Source organism: Ascaphus truei, chromosome 4 (genome assembly GCF_040206685.1).
Source record: "Ascaphus truei isolate aAscTru1 chromosome 4, aAscTru1.hap1, whole genome shotgun sequence".
Lineage (NCBI taxonomy): Eukaryota > Metazoa > Chordata > Amphibia > Anura > Ascaphidae > Ascaphus > Ascaphus truei.
The window spans coordinates 7,676,920-7,699,148 of NC_134486.1; the positions used below are offsets into that span (position 1 = coordinate 7,676,920).

The window sequence follows — 22,229 nt, forward strand, 5'->3', positions numbered from 1 at the left end:
ATGGCCGGCGCCTCCATAGGAAATGGATGGGCCGGCGCCGCCATAGGATTCAATGGGACCTCCGCTACCATTGGAGTCAATGGTGCGACCCTCGTGGCGAGCGCGACCCTTTACGGGGGTCCTTAATCCTCGGACCCGGTGGTGGTCGAGTGTGGGGGTTCCTAGGGTCCAGGGGCAAAAAGAATTTTATTTCTGGGTGCCCTAGAACAAAAGTTCCCAAGCCAATTGGCCGTGAACTTGACCGAGGCCCTAGTTCCCACGCCAATTTCGCGATCAAAGCTCTTTTTTGACAATGTTGCCGCTCTTGCGGTTTTGCGGTCTGACGGGCTGCCAGCTCGTCTCCGGAGGTCGGCTTCCAGGAATCCCCATTGAAATGCATTACTCCATTCACTTTCAATGGGGAACCGCCGCTCCTCCACTTGAGCGCCACCTGCAGGTCTTCTACGGAAACGGGCCCAAATCGCCAGAATCTCCATAGGATTGTATTGACGCCCAATGGCGACCTATGGAGAAACTGCAAAATGGAGCCTGCAAAGGCGGGAAAGGGGACAAAGGGCCATAAACACAGAATTAACATTAACCCTTTCCCTCCTGCATAGATCCCAGTGTATGTGTTGGTGCAGACACTGGAATGGGAACAATACATATTCACAGGGGGATACACAGTTGGTGCTGAAGCAGGGGCATAACTACAGTACTGAACATCATTCCAGTTAACCCCTCGCCTCCCAGGTGAGAGCAGGGGGTGGCCAAATGGGGTGTAACCCCTTTAATACCGGGCCAAACCCCCTCTCCCATGACACCCATATTGTGGTTTTGTTTACAATCCCCATACACGTACCCCAAGCACTTCGTTGTGCTGCATCCATTCTTCTAAAGCGCTGGTGTGGGTGATATATCGTATCATGGTTATTGGGAGAAAGTCCCAAGGTGGAACCAAAACATCGATGGTGCTTTAATAAAACATTGTAACTTCTTTTAAGTTTCCTGCTGACCACCCCCCAACAAACCACCCAACCACCCCACCCCCTCCCCCAAACTATACACACACCACTGCCAACCCCACCCAATCAGTTAATACAGGGGAGCGCAAACTTTTCCCCCTGCCAGCTATCCCCCCCTGCTCGCGCCCCCCCCCTCCTTACCTTGTCTCCGGGGTTCTGACGTCACGAGACCCCATGGCGTCATTGGACGACGCCAGAAGCCGCCGGTGCATGCAAAGGAAAGTTACAGAAGCCCATTTAATTTAAATGCCTTCGGAAAGAGGGCGGGGCATCTGAAACCACCGCGCCACACCCAGAAAATGTTGCGCACCCCAAGTTTGCGCACCCCTGAGTTACTATATAAAAGATAGATCTATAGTCTGATACTTACTGGAGATGGGGATGAGCTCCCTTTTGGTTTCTGCATTGGTCAGTTCTTCCTTTGTAACCTGGAGGAGAATGTCCGGTTTGAGAAGTGGGAGACCTAGCAAGGGGTGAGAGACACGCGTTATATCTCCAGGGAAGAAACATTCAGACAGCTGGGTATATACACCCCGTAATCCCTCCCTCCTCCCCATGGAGACATCCAGAGACCCTCTCCCTCACCTCCTGCAGTCTCCCCTGCGTCCCCCCCATTCTGAGAGGTGCGGTAACACTGCTCTCCATCCTGGTGGACCCTCACGAGAACACCGGGGTTGGCGATCTCGTAACCTGCCAAAAAGAAGAAAAAAAACAAAAAAGGAGAAAATGACGTTGGGTTTGGAAAGTGCCTGAAACAGCTGTCCTTGGGTGAGCTGCTGCTTCCGCCAAACAAGGTCTTATGGGGGCACGCCTCGCTGGGGAATCCCGACACGATGGACCCTAGTTTTTAGAAACACGTAGATATTATTCTATTAAGTGTTTAATAACAATAGGTTTGGTTTATCCCATTCGAAGCAGATCAAATTTATCCCAACCTAGCGATATTACCGCCTGCCGTAAAAGGATGGAGGAAAGGAAAGGGTTCCTTACAGTAAGGGCCGTTACAGTGTGGGATGTCGCGGTCGACCCGTTCAAAGCGAACCTCCACGGTCCTGACGGATTACTTTGCCAAAGGTGACTCAGCTCGGGCCAAAAGTCAGGAAGAAATGGCGCAAAGCGAATCTGAATCGGAGGAGGAAGCCGGCAGAGAGGATACTAGCAGAGACAGTCAAATAATGCGACAAAGGGATATGCGGGAATTTTGCCTGAACATTAAAAAATGCTTTCAGTCAGAGGTGGCAGCACTAAGGGCAGATATTTGCGGGATAGGAGAGCAAACGGATTCCCTAGAAAAAAAAATGGACGCTACAATAAAAGCCCTACACAAGACTGATAAGCAGGTGGCCCAGGTGAGGGACACGGTCAGAGACCTCATGGACAGGCAGGAGGACGCCGATAATCGAGACCGACGGAACAACGTGAGGGTCAGGGGGGTCCCAGAGACAGACAGGAACCTGAAGAATTTATGGGAAGGTGGCTCTAAAATCTTATGCTGGACCGCTCGGAACAAGACCTACACCTAGACCGCTGCCACTGAGCTCTGCGGTCGCGGCCACAACAAGGAGACCCCCCCCCCCCCCCCCCAAGATTTCACTTTTTTAAAGTGAAGGAGACATTCTGCAAAATTACCAGGAGCCAAGGGGAATTTGCAGGGTAAATGCTCCAAGTATTCCAGGATATATCTCCCACTACCCTGCTAAAAAGGAAACAACTTGCCCCCATCACCAAAGTCCTGCGAGAGGCTGGGACCCGGTACCGCTGGCTATACCCATTTGGCCTGTTGGTGATCCAAAACGGAGAAGCTAACACGATGCGGGGCCCGGAGGAGGGCGGGAACTTCCTAACCAAACCAGGAGAAGATTCCGGAGGAAGTTACGGCTGGGGGAGCAGCACCGGACCCATCGTGGAAAGAAGCCAGGAAAGCGGACAAAAAGAAACAACCCCGCAGCCCAAAGTGAGTCCAGGAGCCGATTTTCTCCATTTACCTGTTCCAGTTGAAGCTCTACAGTTGCGAGCCCAGTTTGAGACCCATTAAGGTCAGTTGACTCACCGCCCCTCAGCTCCTGCGGCGCTCCTCCGAGAATGGTGGCCATCTTGGATCGGCTCTCAACCCTCAGTGACATCGGGGAGGAGCCGAATGACATCGGAGGAGGAACTGGCAGATCTCGCGAGAGGTCCTCATAGAAGATGACGGGCCACATCCAAGATGGCGCTGGAGACGGACGGAAAAGGCGGGACACCGGCAACTTCTAAGGAAATCCGGCAGGAGGTTTGATGGCGGACCGGAGAGTCAGCAGAGACCCAGAGGGGAGAGGACGAAGCGAATAAAGAAGTTGCGGGCTATTGTAGTACTATGATGGGGGGGGGGGGGGGCTCAATAAAGATGCCGGGGGCAGGGGCAGTCTCTAGGCGGGGAGTGGAGTCCACCATGCCAGAGTAAAATTAAGGGAAAAAAAACATAAAAATAAAGAAGACGGGGGAGGAGTGGAAACATTAGACCACTAGTAAAAATATATTTCAGCTAAAAAGGTGAGGGGGTGCAAGGGAGGCACATCCTCAAATACGCTGGGGCAGAAGGATTAGTAGAGTGATTAGGGATAAGGCTTAAATGCATGCAAGGGTACCTAGCTGCACACATACATACGCATACACACGCACACACAAACATACACAGAACAGACTACTCTCTCCCCCCAGGTAGTTGGCCCCGCAAGTAACGCCGGGAATACTGATGTTCCCTCAAAATAGACTACACAACTAACTATCCCGAGCATATCCGCCTACACTGACGGAGAAAATAAACTACAGAAATAACAGGAGGGTAGGGGAACACAAGAGAGGGGACAAGGCAAGGGGTTAACAAAGTTACAAACAGGGTATAATCTAAGTAAGAGAGTTTATATGAGGATCTATGCAAAGTGGGGTCAGAGTTAATTTGTTAATAGAGGGGTTCAATAGAGTTTAATAGAATTAAGTTGAGTTATAAGTTCAAGTAGAGAGAAAGTGGAGTTAAAAGTAAACAGGGAACTGGAGCTAAAAATATATATATTAAATTATGGTGATTTGTCGACCACTGTATATATGTATAATAATGCGAGTAGAAAGATTAAAAAAAACTAATCCCACAGAGGGCCTAAGGAGATAAGATCGAGAACAGAGAGGATGAGGTGTGACAGGATAGCAGAAAGGATGCCTTAAGACAGAACACCGGAAACAGTCACAGGCTGGGAATGCGGTCCGGTCATCGCTATGTGCCTACAATCTCGGCCCGGGATCTACACCACGGGTACAGAGAAAGTCCTTAGTAGGACTGGGAAGGGAGCCACCAGGTCGGAGGGTGGAGATACTCAATGTACCTTCCCTTATGTGTCTTGTGTCCCTTTTGTGTCCTCCCTCCCCCACCCTACCTTCTACTTAGGTGGTGCAACGTTGGAGCTTGTCGAGCTGCGGGACATCGCAGGGGGGAGGAGACCCCCTGGTGGCGCAGAGGATAGGTAAGAACAGGCTCACAACATGACGTTGACTTTTATATTCCATAATGCCAAAGGGTTAAACTGCCCCCCGTAAAAGTAAGGTGGCCCTCAATGATTATAAGAGAAAAGGGGCGGACGTAATCTTAATTAAGGAGACACATTTCAGCACCACCAGCTTCTCAAAATATTTTGACAAGATATTCAAACAGGTGTTTCTATCCTCCGCAAAGGAGAAGAAACGTGGAGTTGCAATACTAATACATAACAGAATGGGACTGGTGGTAGACACAGTAAAAAAAGATAAGGAAGGAAGGTTCCTCTTGCTAGCAGGGACTATAAATCAGCAGCCTATTACGATCGCGGCAATCTATGCTCCAAATGGACACGACTCCGCTTTTTATACAACAACATTTTCAGCTATCCAAAAACATGCTAAAAGCGCCTTGATCGTGGGAGGCGACTTTAACAGTGTTAAAACACGGACCTTGACAGATCAGGTCCCCCCAGGCTTGGCACACCGACAAGGTCCAAGGCCCTAGAACAGGGGCTAAGGGACTTTGGGCTGGTGGACGTTTGGAGGGAATTTCACCCCTTAGACAAAAACTACACCTTTTACTCACACCCCTATAATTCCTTCAGCAAAATCGATTACTTCTTTGACGCTAGTAGACTGGTTCCACAGATCTCCCATACTGGGATCCACGATATTTCGTGGTCAGATCATGCACCAATAGAGCTAAGGTGCGCACAAATAGGGCTGGACAGCCCGGGAGCAAATTGGAAACTAAACAAGTCCTTACTTAAAATACCCGAATTACAAGAGAAAATTAGAGGAGAAATCACACACTTCTTTAGAGAAAATGAATGAAGTGTCCGCTCCCACATCATCCTCTGGAGGCACATAAAGCAACACTAAGAGGGGCTCTCATCAGTTTGGCGGCCAAGAGAGAGAAAGAGAGGAATGCAAAAATCACAGCAGGTCAGAACGATTTGAAAACCCTATGGGACCAACACAAGAGGTCTCCAGACCCAGTTACCCCCCAAAAGATTAGAGACACTCAGACTAAGCTGAATCTGTTGCTGACCTCCCAAGCCGAGAGGTCGCTGACTTGGTCAAAGAGGAAATTTTTGGAAAAAGCAAACAAGCCAGATACCCTATTGGCCAAGATGCTCAATCCCAAAGATAAGACCTACAATATCCAAGCTATACGAACCAAATCCGGCATAATCACCGCCAACCCTAAAAATATAGTAGGAGAATTCAAGCACTTCTACAAGGAATTATATGATGGACGGATGGTGACCCGCTCCACAGGTACAGAGAAAACCCTGACGGATTTTCTGAAGGGTTCGAATTTGCCAGGTATGAGTGAGGTTGATAGATAGGTGATGGGCAGAGACTTTACAGCGGAAGAGGTTTCCGAGGTCATCACAAACTTGAAACCCTCTAAATCCCCGGGTCCTGACGTATTCTCAAACCTGCACTACAAAAAATATACGAAACAATTGACCCCTTATCTCCTCTGTATGTGCAACCAAGTACTAGAGGGCACCCCCTTCCCCCAGCACATGCTCCAAGCGTCAATCTCAGTGATACATAAACAGGGTAAGGACACACTGGACTGTAGAAGTTACAGACCAAAATCCCTGATAAATTCGGACATTAAAATCTACGCTAAATTATTGGCCAACCGATTGATTCTCATCCTGCCCAGACTAGTGCACCCAGATCAAGTCGGGTTTATCGCGGGTCGACAAGCTGCAGATAATACCTGACGAATCATTGATCTGTTAGAAATAGCCAATACAAGATCAATACCAGTTATGGCGCTTAGTCTGGATGCAGAAAAAGCGTTCGACAGGATAGACTGGCCATACTTAGAGGCCACGCTTGGAGCATTTGGGATGGGCACGAAATTGACAAAAGCCATCCTCTCATTATATTCTGCACCGTCAGCCAGGGGGCCCACCAGGGATTCGCTTCCGACCCCTTCATGATTAGAAGCGGAACGTGGCAGGGCTGTCCGCTCTCTCCCCTACTTTTTGCATTATGCATGGAACCCTTAGCTGCTCAGATAAGAGACAGTAAAGATATATCGGGTATTGGCATTGGAAACCAGTCGCATAAAGTGGCACTGTATGCGGATGATGTATTCCTGACAATATCTAGACCCCTCACCTCTCTGCCAAACTTGTTCGACTTATTGGGGAGGTTCAACAGGATCTCCAGATTCAAAATAAACCAAGCTAAATCTGAAGCCATGAATATAAATTTACCTAAACACCTGGAAAAACTGATCGCCCTCAATTTCAACTTTAATTGGCAGCAGAAACAAATTAAATATCTAGGAGTTAATGTCACCAAGACAACTAAACAGCTGTATCAAGCAAAGTACCCTAAACTTATACAAACCCTGAGAGAGGACGTTAGGCGTTGGGCCAACTACAAAATTTCTTGGATAGGGAAGATTCACTGCATTAAAATTAACCTGTTGCCTCGCCTTCTATACCTTTATCAGACCCTCCCAGTGCCGTTAGGATTGAGGTATATCCTCTCGCTTCAATCCGAGATAGATACATTTATCTGGGGAGGGAAAAGAGCGAGAGTGGGTAAACAGATAATGCGCAAACAAACAGGGGCAGGAGGGCTAGCTTGTTATCCTATTACAAGGCGGCACAATTATGCCAAATTGTGCAATGACACACCAACCCAGACTCAAAGAGATGGGTAGCTCTGGAGAAAGAACTTTGCTCCCCGGTTGAGCTGGAACATTTAAATTTGGCTTCCCAAAAAGGTGCGATTAAGCACCAAAACACCGCTTTCCTCAATGGCCAATTCACTCTCGGTGTGGGAGAACACCAGGCTCAAATGTAACTTGACCCACAAATCATCGGGAATGACCCCCCTATGGGGCAACCCATTATTTGCTCCGGGGCTGACCAGAACGGACTTCACAATCTGGAAAACCAATCACATTTATAGATTGGTGGACCTGGAGGGTAGAAGAGGCATACAAACTTTTGACATCCTTAAATTTAGCAACAATATTCCCAATGCTGAATTCTTTAGATACCTCCAGGTCAGAGCATTTTATCAAGCCCAACAACCTATAAATCAATTAATGAACTTTGAAAAGCTCTGTCGCTCAGGGACGACCACAAAGGGACTCACATCTCAGTTGTACAAGGAAGTAACGGATTCTGGCTCGACAGTGACAGGGAAACTTCGTTATATGACAAAAATGGGAGACGGACTTAGGAGAGGTATTAGACCTGGAGGAGTGGACAAAAATTGTGCAAGCAGTATTCAAAAGTTCCATGTGTACGACCCTAAGGGAGAACGCATATAAAGTTATGATGAGATGGTACCATACTCCCACAAAATTGGCTACATTTCTGCCCAGTTACTCCCCATTGTGTCCTAGACAATGTCGACAACAGGCAGACTTGCTACACATGCTGTGGTCTTGCCCCAAACTAACCACGGTCTGGGATTCAATCAACGATTGGCTGACCAGGATCCTAGGCATACAAATCCCGGCTGACCCATGGTTGTTCCTTCTAAATAGGCCACACCCGGGCTTTTCCAAAACAACAAATTGATAGCGCACTTCGCGACGGCAGATCGCAGCAAGGTGGAAACAAAATGAGATCCCACGGATTGCTACTGTTCGGAACAGAATTTGGACAGTCTGCCAGATGGAGAAACTGACGAGTCTGGTCAATGATACTGCGAAAATTATCTAAAAGTCTGGACGCCATGGTTGGCTCAGACAGACATACCGGGGGTAGATAGGTCCACGATATGGCAATGATAGTGAGGAATGCGTTCTCCCTTGGTGTTCAGGCACAGGTATATGCACACAGGACACTTTAGGAATAAGGGGACAGTACCGAACAGGGCCCCATGAGGGAGTCCCTGGCGAGGCCGGGGATAAATCCGACCCCCCAGGAAGCGATGAGCCGGAAGACACAGGACTCTCAGCGGAACCACAGCGGAAGGTTCCCCCCGCGCCCCCTCTACTGCCCTTCCCCCCCTCTTTCCCTCAGGTTTGTGAATGTTGTTTGTCGGTCTGTCTCCCCAGAATATCTTGTTATCGTCTGTTGAAAAATTTGACACGAGCAATGGACAGTGTTTTGTAAATGCTTTACATGGAAATGTACGCAATGTCTGTAGAACATGTGAACTATTAATAAAATACAAGTTCAGAAAAAAAAAAAAAAAGTATGTGTGTGTTTCTCCCTTGCCGGACATACCAGCGAGCAGGGATTGCTAGGGGATGAGTTTCAAGGGGGTTTTATCGGAGGATCCGTTGACAGAATGTGCCTAGGAGGTTGGGGTCCGGAGAGGTCGGTTCCCCTATAAATGTACCCGGGAATCATGAAAGTGCATGGGAGAACAGACCCCCAGCGATGCTAACCAGATTGATGACCATGCATATATATGCAATACAAAGCACATAACGTCTCTTTGTCCTTGCTGGTAGACAGCTTAATAAACCCGTTGCAACAGATTCCCACGTAGCCAATGAAGTATATGGGACTGTAAAATCCAACCCATAGAAGGACACCGCTTGATGCGCTTGTTCAATAGCCTTAAAACACAGGTATATCTTACATGAACATGACGTGATGAACTTAATCCTTGATAGCCAATAATGCCACAGGCCAAGCAAATGAATGAATGGATTACTCACTCAGAACGCGTGGGATCCCGGGTGCTGTCAGCGTGCTCCTACCAGATAAGATCAACGCAGAATTGGAGTGTGGAAGGCGGTGCAGCTGCCTCGTAAGGATAAATGAAGACTGGACCGGATCATGCCTGATTCTCGGATACATGTAGGCACATTGTCCCAGCAATGCCTCCCCTTGAAAACGCAAGCGCGACTCGCCACTAGTTTACCCTGCTTCAGCACAGTCCAGAAAGGAGAATGGGGTACAGGGATAAAACATTTACTCCTGTAGCTGAGGGAATCCCTAAGTTAAGGGGAGTACCCCAGCTAGTACCGAGGTGACCCACAACCAGTATAGGGTATGTGGGTGCCCCAACCGTATATAAGGTTGAGGGGGGACTCAGAGAGTCCAGACTGAATCCAAGGGAAAGTGTGGGGGGAATAAGGCAGATAGAAATAAAACTACAACATTTTTCCTTTTCTGTCCCCCAAGACTCAGGAGTATAGCTGGACATCGGCGTTCAAAGCAGCCAGAGGATGCCCAGAGGTGTGAGTAGCATTTGGTCAGCAGGGAAAGGCCGAGTACCAGGTCCAGAGATCAATGGCAGTACTCCGGGATGCCACATGTTCTATAAGACTTGGTGGAGCCTGCCCAGCCGTGGCATTGAGATAGCCAGGGAGAGAGGTGGCAGGCTTGCGCATGTCTCTTGGCTATTTCGGATTTCCCGCAACCCGGCTTGGCTCTGATTGGTTGCTGTGGAGTTTTCCCATGCCTTGATTGGCTGCAGAGTTTTGTGAATGAAACTGAAAATACTATAAGAACCTGTGAGCCAATCAGATTTGTAGTTTCCAGTAGTAAGAGCGCGGGCGGGCTTTTCAAAGTTGCTTCTGTGCGAATAGCAGAACAACCGGCTTCAATTTCAAGCCAGAAAAGCCTGCCCGCCAGAGTCTAAGTCCCGACTTTTTTGGCCAAGTTCTCAGAAAAGATCGTAGCGGACACGGCTGGGATTTTCTGCCGATTTGAGTTTCAGGAGATTTGGAGAAACTCGCGGTCAGGAGGGACCTAGTTCTCAGAAGGGAACGTAGCGGTGGCGTGTGGAACTTTATGCCGATTTGGGTTCCAGGATATCCCGGTCTAAGTCCCGGCCCGGGTAAAACTCTCCCATAGAGTTCCCTGCACCTAGGAGTCTAGTTTTCGACCCCAGACCCCCAGTAAGTGTGTCTTTGTGTCTGTATTTTGTGTATCATTGTGTGGAAACAAATTTATGCGAATAAACTACAATTTATTTAATTACCTTGTTTGCTCAATGTATGATCCTGGTAAAAAGGTGTAAATAACCTGGTCTCCCGTGACACTCACACACAAACCGTGCCCTGACGTGGCGGTGCCAGGGCAGCATCCAGGGCGCGCACACACAAAACCCGTGCCCTGACGTGGCGGTGGCAGGGCAGCATCCAGGGCGCACAAAGAACCTGTGTCCTGACGTGGCAGTGCCAGGGCAGCTTCCAGTGCACATGCACACAACCCATGTCCTGGCGTGGCGGTGCCAGGGCAGCATCCAGTGCGCACACACACAAAACCCGTGCCCTGACGTGGCGGTGGCAGGGCAGCATCCAGGGCGCACAAAGAACCTGTGTCCTGACGTGGCAGTGCCAGGGCAGCTTCCAGTGCACATGCACACAACCCATGTCCTGGCGTGGCGGTGCCAGAGCAGCATACAGTGCACACACACAATCCGTGCCCTGGCAGCATCCAGTGCGCACACACACAAAACCCGTGTCCTGGCGTGGCGGTGCCAGAGCAGCATACAGTGCACACACACAATCCGTGCCCTGGCAGCTTTCAATGCGCACACACACAACCCGTGTCCTGGCGTGGCGGTGCCAGAGCAGCATACAGTGCACACACACAATCCGTGCCCTGGCAGCTTTCAATGCGCACACACACAACCCATGTCCTGGTGCAGAGGTGAAGCGGAATATAACGCACCTAGCGCGGTGAGTGCCCCATGGATCTCCTTCATGACGTTCTGATACAGCTTCCTCTGCCAGTCTGCCAGCAGGTCCCACTCCCGCGCAGAGAAGTAAACAGCCACATTGTTAAATGTCACGGTGCCCTGCAACAGGAAACAGGGGGTCAGCTCAATGCAGAAATATCACCCTAAACCGGCACACCAATCGCCATCCTCACCCCCACTCCTCCCAGACCTCGCCACCCTCCCAACAGGCACACCAATCCCCATCCTTACCCCCCCCCCCCCACCCTCAAATATCACCACCATCCCAACAGAAACACCAATCCCCATCCTTACCCCCCCCCCCCCCACCCTCAAATATCACCATCATCCCAACAGGAACACCAATCCACATGCTCACCCCGCCCTCAAATCTCACCACCATCACAACAGGCACACCAACCCCCATCCTCACCCCACCCTCAAACCTCACCACCCTCACAACAGGCACACCAACCCCACCCGCCCCCCCCCCCCAGAGGGACATCTATCCTCTCCCAAGCTCCCCAAAACTGAGGAAGTCCCCGTTAACAGCACAATGTAACACCGATAACTCCTAGACAAGAAAACCTGCCGGGAGAAAAATATGGCCACCAGTGCAGCGTCTGGGGAGGACATTGCAGCTCTCTGCACGGACATGTAGTTTTGGGGGGTTAAGAAGATTGTTATCAATTTAAATACTGAGGAAACCGAGGGGTTCCCCGGAGCTTCCTGCAACTAAATGGGGCCACTTCAACCCCCCGATGTGAACGTGGCTATCCAACAGGGGTTTTCTTTCCACGTGTTCCTAAGGCTGCAGTCCCAGTGCGTCCCACAGCGCACGCCGAGCATACAAGCACCGCCCCCCCATCAGACCGGCCCAGTACCTGCCTCGGCGCGCATTTTGCAGCCGCGCTGTACGACGAGTTTCCTCAAAATACAAAAAAAATTGTAGTTGGAACTTGCGACGGAGGTATGGCCATGCAACCGCCAGCGGTTCAGCCAATGAGGATGAACCAACCGCGTGAGATCATGACCACGCCCCTATAAAAACCCTGCCACGCTGTGGTGGTGAAAGGGTTAACCAGGCCAATAATAAAGGTATTATGCCCGGCTGGTTAACGCTAGACCTTGTTGGGACTGAAGGGGTTGATGATGTGGTATGCTTCGGATCATGAACCGTTCCAAGCCTTCTCCATACTTTTTTCTTCCCATCATTCTGGTACAGGTTGATCTTAGTTACATCTGTCCAAAGAATGCTGTTCCAGAACTGGGCTGGCTTTTTTATATATTGTTTGGCAAAGTTTAATCTGGCCTTTCTATTCTTGAGGCTTATGAACGGTTTGCACCTTGTGGTGAACCCTCTGTATTTGCTCTCGTGAAGTCTTCTCTTTATGGTAGACTTGGATAATGATATGCCTACCTCCTGGAGAGTGTTCTTCACTTGGCTGGATGTTGTGAAGGGGTTTTCTTTACCACAGAAAGGATCCTACGATCATCCACCACTGTTGCCTTCCGTGGACGTCCAGGTCTTTTTGTGTTGCAGAGCTCACCAGTGCATTATTTTTTTCTCAGAATGTACCAAACTGTTGATTTGGCCACTCCTAATGTTCCTTCTATCTCTCTGATGGGTTTTTTTTTTGTTTTGTTTTTTTTTGCAGCATAAGGATGCCCTGCTCCTTTGACCGCATGTTGTGTGTTCACAGCAACAGCTTCCAAATGTGAATGCCACACCTGGAATCAACTCCAGACATTTTACCTGCTTAATTGATGATGAAATAACGAAGGAATAGCTCACACCTGTCCATGAAACAGCCTTTGAGTCAATTGTCCAATTACTTTTGGTCCCTTGAAAGAGAGGGGGCTACATATTAAAGAGATGTAATTCCTAAACCCTTCCTCCAATTTGGATGTGAATACCCTCAAATTAAAGCTGAAAGACTGCACTTTAAGACCATATTCATTATTTAACCATAATTTGAATTTATTTTGGTACACAGCCAAAATAACAAAACTTGTATCAGTGTCCAATTATTTCCGGACCTAACTGTACCTTCTGTATGTGTTGCCATAAAAAGGAAAAACCGGCGCCTTACAAGTCCAATAGAGTGATTATGGAATTCCAATTGATGAAAGATAATGTCCCAATGCTGGACCTTACAGATCATGAAATATCAGGTGGTCTGATATGGCTCCCGCCGTGCGTTAGTGTGATATGTGGAAAAAACACACAAAAAGAATTATAGTGCAGTATGCCAATGACAAACAGAACATACAGGACAAAACACTAAGGACAAACAAGACTAACAAAATAAACACTAGCAAGGCTAATATGAGTAAAAGCTAATTTAATACATTAAAACAACATGAATGAAGATTATCGGATGACTGAGAGATCGCCCGGTCCGGATGTGGTAAAATCAGGACCCTACTCACAAGATTTCAAATGCAAGAAGGCAATAGAAGTCGGTACTGGAATGGAACAGTTTCTCTTGCTGGTCTTGCTACGGAGCGTTGCTTGTAAACCCTCCTGTAGTTCCCCGCGTGTCTTGGGCGGATGCTCCGTCACTGGGGGGCGGACCTAATGGAAGAGCGCTCCTTCCGTCTCAGACCTGTATCAGCCGCGTCACTCACGTCTCTCCTTCACAAAAAAGCTCTAAAAAACTTCCCTACACGTTTCCTACGGAGCCTGAGGAAGCCCAAAAAGGGGCGAAACGCGTTGCTCTCACCACTAAGCAATTTTGGACTAACACAGCCACCGTCAAGGAGTGGATCAGAGGGGAAGCAGCACTATACCCGGACGCGGAGCCAGTTAGCTGCGCACCACGAGACCCACGAACATCCTACAGACGGGCTGTACTTTTTTCTGTATTTTTCATTGTATATGTATTTTTATGTAGTGCATTTTTTAGTGTTTTAATGGTTCAATAAAATTACTTGTAGTCTATTTAGACCAAGACATTGCTCTGCTTTGCACCGACATCAAGGAGAGGCTACTTGCTACTCTTCCTACTTTTGGAAGTTAGCACCACTATCTCAAAAAGAACTCAAAGATACTTTTATCTGTATTTGCTCACACGAGGCCGTGTGAGTATTATTTTATATATATATTTTCATTTCTTTTATACCAGACCCCTATCATCCCTGTAGGTTACAAAATATGGAGATCCTATAAGAAAGAAAATACACTTTTCCCTAGGATTGCACTCACACTTGCCCGTGTGAGTGTTTGCAGTCTTTGCTGCTTTTTTAGTTACAATAGTCTGAGATTTAACAATATTATTTGCATTTTCCCTTAAACATTTGTTTTTACATCTGTTCACTCTGAGGGGGACATCCTAACTGAAAACTGCCGGTGAAAACCAGGAAAAGATCCGGACCGGAAAAGGAGGAAAAAAAACCACTCCATGGCATACAAAGAAAAGAAAACCGCAAAGAAACCTTGCTGTGATAGCATTTACACAAGGCTGTGTAAGTGTTTTCTTTATATATTTTGATTACACCCACCTTTATCTATTAGATACCATACACACCCCAAATTCCTCAATATGTGCTCCCCCTTTTTTTCTGTATCCCTTTACCACATCCGGACCGGGCGATCTCTCAGTCATCCGATAATCTTCATTCATGTTGATTTAATGTATTAAATTAGCTTTTAGTCATATTAGCCTTGCTAGTGTTTGTTTTGTTAGTCTTGTTTGTCCTTAGTGTTTTGTCCTCTATGTTCTGATTGTCATTGGCATACTGCACTATAATTCTTTTGTGTGTTTTTTCCACATATTACACTAACGCACGGCGGGAGCCATATCAGACCACCTGATATTTCATGATCTGTAAGGTCCAGCATTGGGACATTATCTTTCATCAATTGGACTTCCATAATCACTCTATTGGACTTGTAAACATAAAAAGGAAAAACCGGTGCCTTACATCTGTCATCTGATTTGTACAAATCAGTATCTCACCAGGCAGCCTAGCCCACTAATTAAGGGGTATTCCTAATGAGGTTCACTATTTGCATTTTTTAGCACTGATTTTACACCGTCTTTTTTCTTCTGTATGTGTGGGTGACACAAAAACAATATGTATGTGAATGGTACATTTGCAACTAACTGTATTTCAAAAATTAGAGTGCTAGCTCCTTCCTAGCGCAAGTGAGCCACTTAATTGAATGGGCTCTGTGACGTGGGTTGCGGTTTGACCTATAATCGTTCTGGGTTACAAGCCGGCATACAATGTATCCGTGCTGACTTTGATCGGTAACCGCAGACGTGCGCCACCAATTCACATTAAGTGGATAACAAGACGGCTGGATACATTGTTGCGCTCAGGTACTTCAGCTAGACCGCATACCACTTATCCAATTGACTTTGCGGCTTAGACGTCTGCGGCTTAGAAAGTGATACCCATCTTCAAGGGAGCCACTTACTCGCAGGCACACTTATTCAAATCAAGGCTGGGCACAGCGCTAGAAGCTCCCTCTTGTATCGCGAATACAATTTGCACAGTGTACATACACTCAGATAACTGCAGCTAACTTCTGAGCTGCAAAACAGGGACACAACAGATAGTGTACGGGAAAACATAGTATTATGGTGACCATACAATTTAACCCCTTCAGTCCCAACAAGGTTTAGGGTTAACCAGCTGGGCATAATACCTTTATTATTGGCCTGGTTAACCCTTTCACTGCCACAATGAGGCATTTTGTATTGAAGCTGCAAGTCTTTCATGCCACGTTATGAATTTGCTACACACTATAAATCCACGTTTCCAGCTCCATCTTTCGCCATTGAATCGCTTCATCAGTATTTGCCGTTAATGTGATATTTGCGCATGCATGTACTGTATGCACCTTCACATTAAATGCATCCCACCTGCGGGACCCCATCAGTGCCTTGTACTGAAGAAGGGACTCATACAGTCACTGGCAGCTGTACCCCGCGCTTCCTGCGCACACAGGGGGGGGGGGGGGCAGTGTGAGGCTTATTTAGCCCATGCCCCCCGAGCTCAGGACACTATAGTGCCGGGGATCTCTCATAAGCGATAGTCTGACACAAGGAGGCCGGGAGCCGCAGAGCCGGGAGCCGCAGAGCCGGGGATCTCTCATAAGCGATAGTCTGACACAAGGAGGCCGGGAGCCGCAGAGCCGGGAGACGCGGAGCAGGAGGGACCGGGGATCTCTCATAAGCGATAGTCTGACACAAGGAGGCCGGGAGCCGCAGAGCCGGGAGACACAGAGCCGGGAGACACAGAGCCGGGAGACACAGAGCCGGGAGACACAGAGCCGGGAGACACAGAGCAGGAGGGACCGAGCAGGGGGACCGGACACAGCCGGGAGACGCAGAGCAGGAGGGACCGGACACCGCCGGGAGAGGCAGAGCAGGGGGACCGGACACAGCCGGGAGACGCAGAGAAGGAGGGACCGGACACCGCCGGGAGAGGCAGAGCAGGGGGACCGGACACCGCCTGGATAAGCAGAGCAGGGGGGACCGGACACCGGCGGGAGAAGCAGAGCAGGGGGGACCGAACACCGCCGGGAAACGCGGAGCAGGGGGGACCAGACACCGCCGGGAGACGCGGAGCAGGGGGGACCAGACACCGCCGGGAGAAGCGGAGCAGGGGGGACCGAACACCGCCGGGAGACGCGGAGCAGGGGGGACCGGACACCGCCGGGAGAAGCAGAGCAGGGGGGACCGGACACCGCCGGGAGAAGCAGAGCAGGGGGGACCGGACACCGCCGGGAGAAGCAGAGCAGGGGGGACCAGACACCGGCGGGAGAAACGGAGCAGGGGGGACCGAACACCACCGGGAGACGCGGAGCAGGGGGGACCAGACACTGCTGGGAGAAGCGGAGCAGGGGGGACCGAACACCGCCGGGAGACGCGGAGCAGGGGGGACCGGACACCGCCAGGAGAAGCAGAGCAGGGGGGACCGGACACCGCCGGGAGAAGCAGAGCAGGGGGGGACCGGACACCGCCGGGAGACGCGGAGCAGGGGGGACCGGACACCACCGGGAGACGCAGAGCAGGGGGACCGGACACCGCCGGGAGATGCGGAGCAGGGGGGACCGGACACCGCCGGGAGAAGCAGAGCAGGGGGGACCGGACACCGCCGGGAGACACGGAGCAGGGGGGCCGGACACGGCCGGGAGACACGGAGCAGGGGGGCCGGACACCGCCGGGAGAAGCGGAGCAGGGGGGGACCGGACACCGCCGGGAGACACGGAGCAGGGGGGCCGGACACCGCCGGGAGACACGGAGCAGGGGGGACCAGACACCGCCGGGAGAAGCGGAGCAGGGGGGACCGGACACCGCCGGGAGACACGGCTAATGAAGAGAAGAGCAGAGAAGAGCAGGCTCCCGGCATTAATATGCGCAGCGCCTATATCGATATAACCGCGGCTCTCCCAGACACCATGCCCACGCCCTGGGATGGAGGAATGGAGGCCTCTCCTCGCGCGCAGGAGCTGACGCTCTAGTCCCAGCACCCTTATCCTGTGCAGAATGGGGGCTCTCCTCACGCGCTGGAGTTGACGCTCTAATCCCAGCACCCTTATCCTGTGCAGAATGGGGGGGGGGGGCTCTCCTCACGCACAGGATCTGACGCTCTAATCCCAGCACCCTTATCCTGTGCAGAATGGGGGGTCTCCTCACGCTCAGGAGCTGACGCTCTAATCCCAGCACCCTTATCCTGTGCACAATGGGGGGTCTCCTCGCGCTCAGGAGCTGACGCTCTAATCCCAGCACCCTTATCCTGTGCAGAATGGGGAGGGGGGCTCTCCTCACGTTCAGGAGCTGACGCTCTAATCCCAGCACCCTTATCCTGTGCAGAATGGGGGGGGGGGAGGGCTCTCCTCGCGCTCAGGAGCCGACACTCTAATCCCAGCACCCTTATCCTGTGCAGAATGGGGGCTCTCCTAGCGATCAGGAGCTGACACTCTAATCCCAGCACCCTTATCCTGTGCAGAATGGGGGGGGGGGCTCTCCTCGCGCTCAGGAGCTGACGCTCTAATCCCAGCACCCTTATCCTGTGCAGAATGGGGGGGGGGCTCTCCTCGCGCTCAGGAGCTGACGCTCTAATCCCAGCACCCTTATCCTGTGCAGAATGGGGGGATGTCGTCTCCTCACGCACAGGATCTGACGCTCTAATCCCAGCACCCTTATCCTGTGCAGAATGGGGGGAGGTCTCCTCACGCACAGGATCTGACGCTCTAATCCCAGCACCCATATCCTGTGCAGAATGGGGGGAGGTCGTCTCCTCACGCACAGGATCTGACGCTCTAATCCCAGCACCCTTATTCTGTGCAGAATGGGGGGGTCTCTCCTCACGCTCAGGAGCTGACGCTCTAATCCCAGCACCCTTATCCTGTGCAGAATGGGGGGGGGCTCTCCTCACGCTCAGGAGCTGACGCTCTAATCCCAGCACCCTTATCCTGTGCAGAATGGGGGGGGGCTCTCCTCACGCTCAGGATCTGACGCTCTAATCCCAGCACCCTTATCCTGTGCAGAATGGGGGGGTCTCTCCTCACGCTCAGGAGCTGACGCTCTAATCCCAGCACCCTTATCCTGTGCAGAATGGGGGCTCTCCTCGCGATCAGGAGCTGACGCTCTAATCCCAGCACCCTTATTCTGTGCAGAATGGGGGGGGCTCTCCTCACGCTCAGGAGCTGACGCTCTAATCCCAGCACCCTTATTCTGTGCAGAATGGGGGGGGGGGGCTCTCATCACGCTCAGGAGCTGACGCTCTTATCCCAGCACCCTTATTCTGTCCAGAATGGCGGGGGGGCTATCCTCACGCTCAGGAGCTGACGCTCTAATCCCAGCACCCTTATCCTGTGCAGAATGGGGGGAGGTTTCCTCACGCACAGGATCTGACGCTCTAATCCCTGCACCCTTATTCTGTGCAGAATGGGGGGAGGTCTCCTCACGCACAGGATCTGACGCTCTAATCCCAGCACCCCTATTCTGTGCAGAATGGGGGGGGCTCTCACACTCAGGAGCTGACGCTCTAATCCCAGCACCCTTATCCTGTGCAGAATGGGGGGAGGTCTCCTCACGCACAGGAGCTGACACTCTAATCCCAGCACCTTTATCCTGTGCAGAATGGGGGGAGGTCTCCTCACGCTCAGGAGCTGACGCTCTAATCCCAGCACCCTTATCCTGTGCAGAATGGGGGGAGGTCTCCTCACGCACAGGAGTGACGCTCTAATCCCAGCACCCTTATCCTGTGCAGAATGGGGGGGGGCTCTCATCACGCTCAGGAGCTGACGCTCTAATCCCAGCACCCTTATCCTGTGCAGAATGGGGGGAGGTCTCCTCGCGCTCAGGAGCTGACACTCTAATACCAGCACCTTTATCCTGTGCAGAATGGGGGGAGGTCTCCTCACGCTCAGGAGCTGACGCTCTAATCCCAGCACCCTTATCCTGTGCAGAATGGGGGGGGGTGGGCTCTCCTCACGCTCAGGAGCTGACGCTCTAATCCCAGCACCCTTATCCTGTGCAGAATGGGGTGGGGGGCTCTCCTCACGCTCAGGAGCTGACGCTCTAATCCCAGCACCCTTATCCTGTGCAGAATGGGGGGAGGTCTCCTCACGCTCAGGAGCTGACGCTCTAATCCCAGCACCCTTATCCTGTGCAGAATGGGGGGGGCTCTCCTCACGCTCAGGAGCTGACGCTCTAATCCCAGCACCCTTATCCTGTGCAGAATGGGGGGGAGGGCTCTCCTCGCGCGCAGGAGCTGACGCTCTAATCCCAGCACCCTTATCCTGTGCAGAATGGGGGGAGGTCTCCTCACGCACAGGAGTGACGCTCTAATCCCAGCACCCTTATCCTGTGAAGAATGGGGGGGGGGGGCTCTCCTCACGCTCAGGAGCTGACGCTCTAATCCCAGCACCCTTATCCTGTGCAGAATGGGGGGAGGTCTCCTCACGCACAGGAGTGACGCTCTAATCCCAGCACCCTTATCCTGTGCAGAATGGGGGGGGGTGGGGGGCTCTCCTCACGCTCAGGATCTGACGCTCTAATCCCAGCACCTTTATCCTGTGCAGAATGGGGGGAGGTCTCCTCGCGCTCAGGAGCTGACACTCTAATCCCAGCACCTTTATCCTGTGCAGAATGGGGGGAGGTCTCCTCACGCTCAGGAGCTGACGCTCTAATCCCAGCACCTTTATCCTGTGCAGAATGGGGGGGGTGGGCTCTCCTCACGCTCAGGAGCTGACGCTCTAATCCCAGCACCCTTATCCTATGCAGAATGGGGGGGGGGGCTCTCCTCACGCTCAGGAGCTGACGCTCTAATCCCAGAACCCTTATCCTGTGCAAAATGGGGGGAGGTCTCCTCACGCTCAGGAGCTGACGCTCTAATCCCAGCACCCTTATCCTGTGCAGAATGGGGGGGGGGCTCTCCTCACGCTCAGGAGCTGACGCTCTAATCCCAGCACCCTTATCCTGTGCAGAATGGGGGTGTCTCTCCTCACGCGCAGGAGCTGACGCTCTAATCCCAGGATTACCGCGCACCCCGCCGTGCCAGTCCCGGCCCGCTGGCAGTGAAGGGGTTAAGTGATGTACACTGTGCTCATGACGTCATTCTCAGACCTAGCAGCGTGACGTCAGCTGTTTCCATCAATTGCTACCGAGTTCCCCGGAGCCCCCTCACCCCATCCTCATCCCTCTGTGACGTCATACACCCTCACCGTGACGTAATAACCCCCTCCCAGCCCAGCAGTTACGTCAACCCCCGCCCGCCATTACCGGGTCTCTGATGGTTTCTTCCGCCATATCGCTGCTCCGGGCGGACTTTCCCTGCTCCCCACTCCCCGCCTCCTCCTCCGGTGATTTTTCTTGTGGCTCCCGGTGGGTTTCCGGTTTACATTGAAGCCGCTTCCGGTACGGTACGCCGAGGATAGCGAAGTGCGCAGGCGCAGGAATCCAGGGGCTTGCAGGCACGCAGTGCGCATGCGCGAATATCAGACGCCGCGCATCACTCTGCCCACGCGCAGGAATTCCAGGGGGGAAGCTCACAGTGCGCATGCGCAGGAATCCAGGGCAGCTCACAGTACGCATGCGCAGCAATTCAGGGCGGCTCAGAGTGCGCATGCGCAGCAATCCAGGGGCAGCTCATAGTGCGCACGCCTTGGAATCCAGAGGCTGTAAAACGCGCACATGCGCAGTGCGGCTTTGGACTTTATTAAACGCAGCTCCATAGGGGGCTCCCGCGGTCTCGCGCGTGAGGAAATCAATGAGGTGTTAGTGCGCTGCAGGACACTGCCTGAGCAGCCCAAGGCATGGGTGCTGTAAGTGTGCTGGGTGCTGTAAGTGTGCTGGGTGCTGTAAGTGTTCTGGGTGCTGTAAGTGTGTTGGGCTTTATAAGTGTGCTGGGTGCTATAAGTGTGCTGGGTGCTGTAAGTGTGCTGGGTGCTGTAAGTGTGCTGGGTGCTGTAAGTGTGTTGGGCTTTATAAGTGTGCTGGGTGCTATTAGTGTGCTGGGTGCTATTAGTGTTCTGGGTGTGTTGCAGGGTACATGCAACCACAGACGACAGAGAAGCCCAATGCTACATCCAACATGACAGAAATACACAGTAAAATACTTATATATTCACTTGAAATGGTGTCATTTTGTTTAACCCTTTGGCCAAAGTGTTGTAAGCTTGCGAGCCACGTCAAGGCAGACACCTGTTCGCAAGTCCTAACACTACCAGATAAAATACTAATATACCTCTATTAGGATTAAAATTCTCATTTACCTCTTATTAGGAGGGAGAAAGACCACAGTGGGTCTATATCCAACAGAATGAGGAACTTGCAAACTAGGGAAGTGGGGAGGGGCGGGCTTAAAACCTGGGAAGGAGGAGCCACTAACCTCCACCAGCTGGAACAGCTGAGAATGGGTTAACAAAACACAGAACCCCAGCAAAGAGAGGTAAATGAGAATTTTAATCCTAATAGAGGTATATTAGTATTTTATCTGGTAGTGTTAGTACTTGCGAACAGGTGTCTGCCTTGACGTGGCTCGCAAGCTTACAACGCTTTGGCCAAAGGGTTAAACTAAATGACCCTATTTCAAGAGAATATATAAGTATTTTACTGT

At 51.3% G+C, this 22,229-nt stretch overlaps 1 protein-coding gene across 3 annotated transcripts in view; it reads right to left on the reverse strand.

Annotated features, from left to right (window-relative positions):
- The window catches only part of LOC142492564 (zinc finger protein 8-like), a 47,535-nt gene extending 26,447 nt beyond the window's left edge, over positions 1-21,088 (reverse strand). The window contains exons 1-6 of one of the 3 annotated variants that reach the window (XM_075595295.1): positions 20,894-21,083; positions 15,574-15,689; positions 11,141-11,267; positions 3,055-3,253; positions 1,590-1,694; positions 1,375-1,467 (exon numbers count right to left, since the gene is read on the reverse strand). In XM_075595295.1, the coding sequence (XP_075451410.1) occupies positions 1,375-1,467; positions 1,590-1,694; positions 3,055-3,205 (349 nt within the window). In that variant the 5' untranslated portion in view covers positions 3,206-3,253; positions 11,141-11,267; positions 15,574-15,689; positions 20,894-21,083. Of the gene's footprint in view, positions 1-1,374; positions 1,468-1,589; positions 1,695-3,054; positions 3,254-11,140; positions 11,268-15,573; positions 15,690-20,893 lie in introns of all 3 variants that reach the window. The other 2 variants (XR_012800848.1, XM_075595294.1) reach the window with 2 other exon arrangements.
- Between the last annotated feature and the right edge of the window lie 1,141 nt (positions 21,089-22,229).